The following is a 9,669-nucleotide window of genomic DNA, read 5'->3' as shown; positions in this document are numbered from 1 at the left end:
TATAATAATACAATACTATGTGAATATTTAAAAATAGGTTAAATTGTTCAATTTTAAAATTTTAATAAAAAGAATGACCATTTAAAATATTAAAGATGATATTAAAAAAAATTATATCTAAAATAATAAGGGGCACACCTAAAACAGGCTTAAATTAAACGTTTACAAATATGTGAATGGATTTGAGTAAAATTTTAAAATCATATTTCAAATCAAACTAAACTTGAACAACATTACACACGAGGATTTAATTTTTAAATGTATTACTCAAGGTCCTCAGAATTAATCTGTTTGATTGGCTAAAGAAAGAACATAGCATTTAGTACATAATATAAAAGTGGATGGATGAGATGCAACTTACATATCACTGACAAGACCTTGTAATTTTTAAGAATGATCCAAATTCGCTACATCATTGATGTCCCTTTTTCCTAATGTTCATTTTCATAGCAAGTTCTACATCTCTATAAATGAGGTACTTTGGAACGTCATTGAACCAACTGGAATATCACAGTTCGCAAAAAAAAAACTAGACCGAAACTAGCCACCAGAGATCATGGAATAGACTCAAGATTATCCTAAATGAATATAGGTTGTTAACAGCTTCAGAATACAACATTACTCTGGGCAAACCTTTACAAGCAAATCCTCGAGCTCTTTGCTGATTTCAATCCCATCATCCTCCAACCTTCGGCGCATGTCTGGAGCCACCTTACCAGCAGCAACATAAAGTCTTAGCAACTGATGGTACACCTCGGAATCAAGACAATTGTTATTCTTTAGATGCTTGCAGAACTCCTCGGCAGCCTTAACATCACCCTCACTCATGAAATAATCGAAAAAAGCAGTCGTGGTTTCGGGATTAACAGGGCTCCAGTCCTTGACCTCAGAAACCACTGCTTCCATATGCTTCAAAGCCATGTCAAAGCGACATTTCCTTAAGAAGTAAACCATGAAATACTCTTGAGCCTTAGTATAAGGACCTTTACTTCTCTTCATAGCATTATCCAAAACGACTTCGGCTTCCTCGAGCATGTCACCCGATAGAAAACCACGGATGGTACTAGTTACCAACCTCCTATCATACGAAGAGCAACTAGTGTCCCACTCCTCAAAACATTTCTTCAAACCCTTGAAATCCTTTAGATTAGCAAGTGCCTGAACCATAATAAGATAGCTTGCATTGTTAACAGTAGGATAACGCTGTTTCAGATCTTCCCATAGCCGATAAACCTCATCTCGATTCGAAGTACCGGCATACAAGCTAATCAGATAATGGTAAGCCTCGCGCTGACGAGGCATATTATCTTTCTCTAACTTCTTAAGACATGCCTCAGCTTTCTCAAACTGACCAGCCTTGACATACATTGCAGCCAGATTACTATATGTTCTCCAAGTACACTTATCTTCACTATCATTTGACAACTCCATCAAAACATTCTCCGCTCCCTCAATGTCATTTAACTCTGCATAGCTCTGCATCCAAAGAATGTACGTGAAGCTACCCCGGGGAATGTCACAGCGCTTCATTTCATCGACAAGTTGGGGCACCTTCTGAGGTCGCCCCAATCTCATATACAAGCACATGAGATTGTTGAAAGGTAAACAATTATCAATGAACTTCAATTCATCCATTTTCTTAAAAAGGGCCAATGCCTTGTCCTCCATAAGATTATTGCAATAGCAATTCAAGAGAGAGCCATAAGTAAATTTGTTCTTGGCATTTGGAGGAAGGGCGCTTAAGTAATCCTCAGCAGCCCCAAGTCCTTTGGTTTTTGCAATAAGATCCAAACGTACAGCATGATCAACATGCGAGAAATGCATATTCCTCTTCTCCATCCAATCCATAATCTACATTATAATAAACCATAATAAACAAATCAAATAATAGATAAGTTCGAATTAAATAACTAGTTTTTTTTTCCATCTTCATATGCAAACGAAAATTAAAGGAAATGCTTATTAGGCTTCAGAAAGGGGGAAAATGGGAAGTACATCAAGGGAGTGCTGGTAACGACGGTACTTGCGCATCTCTTTCACACAGCGGCTCAGCTCATCTTTCCTAATCTTCTTCCCTTCCATTATGTAACCGTTTAACGCCTCCGCCACCGTCCCTCCCGTCGCTCCTAAAGCCGACAGCCTCGAATACAGAATGTTTCTGTTTCGAGCCGCCGCCGCCCTCACCGCTGGAGCCATCGCATTCTCGGCGGTCTCGGTGCAAAGCTTCCTCACCAGCCACGAACCCGACGGAATCAGACTCCTGAACTTCATTTCTCTCTCTCGTTTTGAGTTCGAACTTTGAAGGCTATCAGCCACCAGGGTTGTGTTTGGGGTTTAAGCTTTCCTAATATACTACACAAAATTAAAATATACCATCCAAAATTCTAGAATTACGCTAGACGACAACGTTCCACTCCTTTGCCTCTGCCATATCAAAACGCAGCGTTTTCAACCGCAACCATCTTTTCAAAAGGGTTCATTTCCATCTAACACCTTTGAACTATTGTCCAAATTTTAAATTGGTCTCTAAATTTCAAAATATTATAATTGACTCACCAAAGTATAACATTAAACATTTCATTAGCGTAGTCATCAATTTAAACACTAATGACACATTTGCTTACTAATAAAATAACATAACGTTTGGGATAAACTCGATTAAGCAATGAAAAAGTAAAATAACAAAGAAATTAAAAAGATCGAACATAAATATTTTATGTGAAAACCCCCCGAAGAGGATAAAAAACCATGAGTAAAGATAATTTCACTATAACGGCAAAAAAAAGTATAAAAGATAGAGATAAAACTAAACCCCAAAACCCAAAAATAAGAACCTTTAAAATGTAAACACAAAATTCCCTAAAAGCTTGTAAAAGCTAATACTAAATGTGTTATGGGTTATTTTTCTAGGGTGGAAAATGGTCTATTTATAGGCTAAATTCGTAGGTCAAATAATATTAAAATAACCTACACTAATCAGACTTCGACTGGGACAAATAATCAGAATTTGATTGAAAGAAAAAAACTGAAAAAATTGCATAACACGTTGCCTCATCATGACGTGGTTGTTGCCTCATCGGGACACCCTTCATTGCGTCGTCAGGACGAGACATCTCTTCTCATCGAGACGTTGATGGTCACATCGTCGAGACGACGCCTTTTCCTTATCGGGATGTCAACTCTGTTTCGGCCAAAAATGTGAGGCATACTCCATAAATATCCACCTTAACTCTTATTTTCATAACGTCTTTTTTGTCAAAGCTCGCCACGAGCCTATCTCAAACTATGCAGGATATCAACTGAGTCAAAGTTGTGCTTAGAAGTTGTAAAACTTCTAATCTTTGACTTGTGCACTGCCAAATCAAAACTAACTCAGTTTGCTTCCCGAAAACACAATGCTCACAAAAACCTAACTTACAAACTCTAGTGTTTTTAAGAATACCTCTGTTGCACAAGTCTGTTATACTTTCTCACTCATATGACCCAAAAGTATGTGCCAAAGTTTGGTTGAATCAAAATCAGTAGACGAAAAACCACGTCGTGTCGTCTTGACGTGGAGAGTGTTCTCGTTAGGACGTCACATCGTCACGACGTCGAGGTCTTCCTCGTTTCGATGTAGCGACGATTTTGGTTGTCCTTGAATAATTGCAGTCGCACCAATTATTGTAGACCTTGTAGAACATATAAGCTACCTTTTTTTCTGTCTTCTCATCACAACGAGAGCTCTACGAGAGACTTTTAAGTTATTTGATTCAATGACTATTCTACAACTGTTAGAATCAAAAATTCTTAATGAGATGATATTTTTCTTTAAGTCAAGAACATGCCTGACATCTTATAGTGTTCGAATAATTCCGTTGTACATCCTAATTTGTACGGTTCGTACATTAGTTATCTTACATGAAGAATTATTCCCTATCAACACAACTGCATCTTCAACTAAACTGTACGTGAAGAACCAGTCTCTGTTGGGACACATATGGTAGGAGCACCCTGAATCTAGAATCCATTCAGAAGTATGATTGGAGCTTTCACTCGTCGATACCAATAATAAATCATCATATCTATTTTCTACTACACTAGCATCAAAAACTTAAATGTTCTGCTTATCTTTCTCGTTACTTTCGACATCCCTTTTTTATTTTATTTTGAAGTTTCCAACATTCTGCCTTAACGTGGCCTTTCTTTTTTCCATAGCCATAGTATTTGTCACGGTTTTTAGATTTGGATCTTGCTTTAGACCTGTTTTATTCTATCTTTCTGGATTGTTGTTTGCCTCTTGCAACTAGATATTGGAAAATATGCCCATATTGTAGTAAACATGTAATTGTTTTCTATTTATTTGAATGACGAATAAGTAAATAAATAAAATTAGTTTCACATTTCACTATTATGTCTTTTGTATTTTTGTCTTTCATATTTTGTATGAATAGTAAAATTGTAATAAGCAAATATTAGCTCATTGATTGTCTAAGTTCAAATTAATTATAAGTGGCATTGTAAGAATGCTTATATTGCGAGAAAGACAAACTACTACAATAGATAATCTAAACAAGTCCATAACCCCATAAAAGAACCAAAGTGAGGAGATGGCTAGTCTTGGTTATCGGAGCAGTTGACTCCACGGGTAGAGACATAGATGTATTCATTGAAAAAATGATACATTCGACTCGGCCCAAGATGAATTAACTCTGAATCCGTTTATGAATTAATTCACTTGTGACGTTCATAGTATGATTTACTTAAATCTTGAGTTAGTCACTAACCATGTGTATGTAACTCATGTGCTTTAATATAAATGGAGGCTTATGCTCTAAAGATGATCGAGCTAATAGTTGGTATGTTGGGTACATGACTTGTGTATGGCATGACTTTATTAGAAATAGTGGAAGTCGTAGCTCAATTAAAGAGTTAATGATATTCTCTCATTGGCATTGTATGGATTAATGAATATGGAAAGTAACCACAGGTTGCTTGTTCTCGAAGGAGCAATTTATCACAATTATTTGTTGACAATGATATATTAATCATTAATAAGATACAAGGGTGACAATGAGATAAAATAGAATTGTATTGAGTGAACAAATTTAACTCAAAAGAATCAATGATATCATATGAAGGCAACACACACTTGACGAGGTCATTAGACAAAGCAGTTGGATGAATTATTTTCGTAAAGAGTATACAATAAGAAGTTTTCAATCATGGTAATTGTAAATTATCGAAACGATACTTCTGGATATAATTGCAATTACTAAAGCTTAACTGTATATATCTGATTGGTCCCTCCGCTAGCTCAATAAAAGCTCGATCAGATTGTTTTTAAATCAGAAGGAAATTCTACGACTTTGAAAATAATTTAATTGAGTCAATTTATTCGATGTGGAATTAAATTTGGCGATCATAAGAATTGTTCAACTAGAGAATTTGATTAAAGAGTTTTCTTAAAAAATTAATTTAGAAAATCTAAGTGATTTTTAAAAAAATTAATTTTGATCAAGTAAAATTAAATTAATCAAATTAATTAAAATTAATATGATATTTTTAGAAATTAATTTTTAAGTCGAACAATTGGTCTAATGGGTAATTAAACTTGAAAATTGGACCTAAAATCGTAAATTGGGCTCGAGAGCCCAAAACTGAAACCAAGACCCAAAACTTGGTCGAATCGAGTCTGGTATTTGAAATCGGGCCAACAATCCAAACGATGGCTAGGTCGGATCAGTTAGGCCGTCACTGGTCCGGATCGAATCGGCAGAAATCGAACCAACTTGGGGTGTCGGTGGCTAAGACAGTGATATTCCAGTGGCCGGCAAATAGTCGACAGCGGTGAGTCTTTGGTGGTTGAGCAATGAAAGAATGACACTCCTACTGGGACTCTACTAGAGAATTTGATTTTAGATTAACTACTCCAAAAATAATTTTATTTTAATAGATTTAATATTAACTTTAATTTAATATTTATCTTAATATTTAATTTAATTTAATGTTTATCTTTTAGATAAATATTCTATTAATTTAATAAGATTTAATATTGAATTTAATCTAATAATTATCTTGAAAAATATTATATTAATTTAATATTAAAGTAATTAAGTTCAATCATAGTTGAACCCTCTAAAATCTTCCTATATAAAGAGAGTCTTGTGTCATTATTTCACACACTTGAGTTCAAGAGAAAAGTTGTAGGGAGAAAATTCTCTAAAGAAATTATTTCAGAAAAATTATAGAGATATTTTTCTTATTTATAATTTGACCCAAAAGTTTAGAGAAATTATGAAATTACCCTATTGGTAATTTTTGTGAATTTTTTTATTTGAAGCGAGCCCACATTTGGCAGACGTGAGCTTGAGTATAGTGGAGAAGACTACTTAGTTGAAGCGTTCATCCTAAACAAATCGAAAAGGTGCAATTTTGATTAAGTTTTTATTACTTTAGATATCACAACCAAGTTCTTATTTTGGAAAAAAAATTTAAAACTTTGGTTTTTCCCTAAATTTATTTTCTACTGCTTTTCTAAACATGATTTTCCAACACTAGAACTAAGGTTTGCTCGTCTGACTTTTTGTTTGGGCCTAACTCGTTGTCGAGTTTATCCTTGCTCAGCAGATTCCCCTTCACGTTCTCAAATGAGAGATGATCTCTCCCATAAATCAAAGTTTCCTTGAAAATTTTATAAGAAGATGACAATGAGCATAACAACAATATAGCTTGATAATCATCATCAATCTCTGCTTCAAGATTCTTTAAATCATTAAGAAGGGTAATAAACTCACTAATATGAGTTCTAATAGACTCACATTCGGCCATTCTGAACGTGTAAAGATGTTTTAATACTAACCTGTTGGTCAAGGATTTCGTCATGTACAAGGCTTCCAGTTTATTCCATAACGTATATGTTGTTTTTTCCTTCAAAACCTCTTAAGACACATTATTTGTTAAGCATAATTGAATTAAGGATAAAGCTTTCTTATCTAACCTATCCTATTCTGATTGTTCCATGTCGTCCGGTTTTCTTACAAGGATCCTCTCAAGATTACTCTGGATCAAAATTGCTCACATGTGAACTTGTCATAAATTGAAATTTGTGATGTCGTCGATCTTGTCGATATCAAACTTTGATTTACCATCTCTAAATGGGTTGATTACAAAAAAAAAAACTAACTCAGATGCTAGTTTGTTAGGGATAAACATGATTAAGCAACGAATAAGTAAAATAACAAAGAAATTGAAAAGATCGAAAATAAATATTTTACGTGAAAAAACCCCTCCGAAGAGGATAAAAAACAACAGGTAAAGATAATTTCACTATAACGGCAAAAACGAAAAGTACAAAAGATGGAAATAAAACTAAACCTCAAAACTCAAAAATAAGAACCCTCAAAACGTAAATATAAAATTCACTGAAAGCTTGTAAAAGCTAATACTAAATATGTTATGGGTTATTTTTCTAGGGTGGAAAAATGTCTGTTTATAGGCTAAATTTGTAGGTCAAATAATATTAAAATAACCTACACTAATCAGAGTTCGATTGAGACAAATAATCAGAATTTGATTGAAAGAAGAAAATAGAAAAAATTGCATAACACGTCACCCTGTCGTGATGTGGTTGTTGTCTTGTTGGGACACTTTTTGTCGTGTTGTTGGGACGAGAAGTCTCTTCTCATCGGGATGATGCCTCTTCCTCGCTGGGATGTCAACTTTATTTCAGCCAAAAATGCAAGGCATACTCCACACATGAGAAAAAACTTATTTATTACATATGTATTATAATAGATAGACATAAAATAAAGAATAGTTTATATTTAAACTTGAAATTAGAAATATGGGTAAAAACTTTTGTAAAAAAAATAAGATATTTTCAAAATAAACGAAAAATATTCCTCCTCTTTTCTCAAAACAAGCATGTGAGTGGCTAAAAATTACCAATTAAAATTAGTTCATTGCTAACTCATATACTAAAACATGGTGAATATATAATACTCCTACTAAATGTTGCAAAATATCATTTTGGATCTAACATAAAACATGTTTAAAACATATCGATCAAATCGTAATTGTGTCCATACCTATTGCTTAAGCATCTTAGATCCAATGTATTAAAAAACAAACAAAGCAAATAAATTTATGAGTGTTATTTTTAATATATTAAATCTAAATTGTCTATGCAACAAATAAAATTTAAAAGTATCCCTATACCTACGCCCTTACTAAAAAGGTAACAATACAAAATGAGCTTAAATTAAAATCGATTTAATTTTGTGATCATTTGTAAATCTTAACCATTAGAACTCTCCTACATATTCTCTTTACATCATTATTACACAACATAACAATACAAAATGAGATTAAACTAAATTCTATGTTTAAACCACGATCTATCTCAATTTTGTGATCATTTGTAAATCTTTAACCATTAGAACTCTCCTACATATTCTCTTTACATCATTACTACACAACATAAAAAAACACACACACAAAACTCCAAGCAAAAAAGGAAATGGTTTTTTTCATTATCTAAAACAACAAATTTACATCGAAGGTGACTTAGGTCCAAAATAAACTAAAGATTTGATAAAAATAATAAACTCTTAAGAAAAGATGATTAAAGAAGGAACGAAGGAACAAAACTTCGAACTTAGAGACTTAATATTAAAGAAATCAAAGAACAATAAAGAAAAATAATAAGAATAACCGCATTTTCACAAAGCCAAAAAAAAAAAAAAAAAAAAAGAAGAGCAGACCTACGACGCTAGGTTTTCATTGATTGGAACTCATTTGAAGTTAAAAGCTTTTAATAATTTTACTGGTCAAAATTTTTATGTGCATTTTTTAGGGTTAATTGCATCCTGCATCTTTAAATTATTGTTCAAATTTTAAATTGTCCCAAACTTTAAAGTGTTACAGGTGAGTTCTTAATAGAATTGTTATTAAGCGGAGCCAAATTCGAATATTGTAAGATTTGAACTTAAATTCGACTCGAAATTTTAAACTCGATACTTTATTAGAATTAAATCAAAATCTAATTTTAAACTCAAATTCCACTAAAGATATAATCAAATAGTTGAATTGAACTTGCTCAAGTTCAAGTTATATTCCATAATTAAAATTAAAAAGAAAAAAAAAGGGGGAAATAAGCTGACATATATCATTTGAAGCACAGATTCACTCAATGATAAAACTACCCATGCCACTATAATAACCACCATTAAGCACCAACAAAGAAGAAAAAAAAAGCAACTTTTGAAATTATAAAGAAAAGTGGAAATAAGAAAATCTTTCTAACCACTTCCCATTGTTAACACTCCCATGCCAATAACAATGGAACCAAACATAAAAACAAAATATTATACAAATAGTTAATTTATTATTGAGATTGAAAAGTGGTGTAAAAGAATTTTTAATAAGTGCTTTGAAATACTGAATAGTGTTTATTATTACTATATGTTAAAAAATATTTTTGAGAAGATAAAATGTCAATTTTAGATATAATATTATAAAGTAAAAATTTTAAGTGGAGATAAAATTGTAATTTCATTGAAAATCATTTTTCCAAAAGTCAAATGTTAAATTTTTTTAGTTGGATTAAAATTTAGTTTAAAATCAATGTTTACTAAATTTTAATGGCATTATATGTTTTTCCAACATGTTACATTCAAGTTGTCCATA

The 9,669-nt window shown here is 32.6% G+C and overlaps 1 protein-coding gene across 1 annotated transcript; it reads right to left on the bottom strand.

The window, feature by feature from the left end:
* Positions 1–295: 295 nt before the first annotated feature.
* LOC107926850 (pentatricopeptide repeat-containing protein At1g02370, mitochondrial) lies at positions 296–2,341 on the bottom strand. The gene is made up of 2 exons (XM_016857792.2): positions 1,996–2,341; positions 296–1,851 (listed from the first exon to the last, which is right to left on the bottom strand). The coding sequence occupies exons 1-2, from the start codon at positions 2,269–2,271 to the stop codon at positions 619–621; spliced, it is 1,509 nt and encodes a 502-aa protein (XP_016713281.2). The 5' UTR covers positions 2,272–2,341; the 3' UTR covers positions 296–618.
* Positions 2,342–9,669: the final 7,328 nt, after the last annotated feature.

This window comes from Gossypium hirsutum, chromosome A08 (assembly GCF_007990345.1).
Source record: "Gossypium hirsutum isolate 1008001.06 chromosome A08, Gossypium_hirsutum_v2.1, whole genome shotgun sequence".
Lineage (NCBI taxonomy): Eukaryota > Viridiplantae > Streptophyta > Magnoliopsida > Malvales > Malvaceae > Gossypium > Gossypium hirsutum.
The sequence above is the reverse complement of the archived record's forward strand: the minus strand, read 5'-3'. Positions and strand labels throughout refer to the sequence as shown.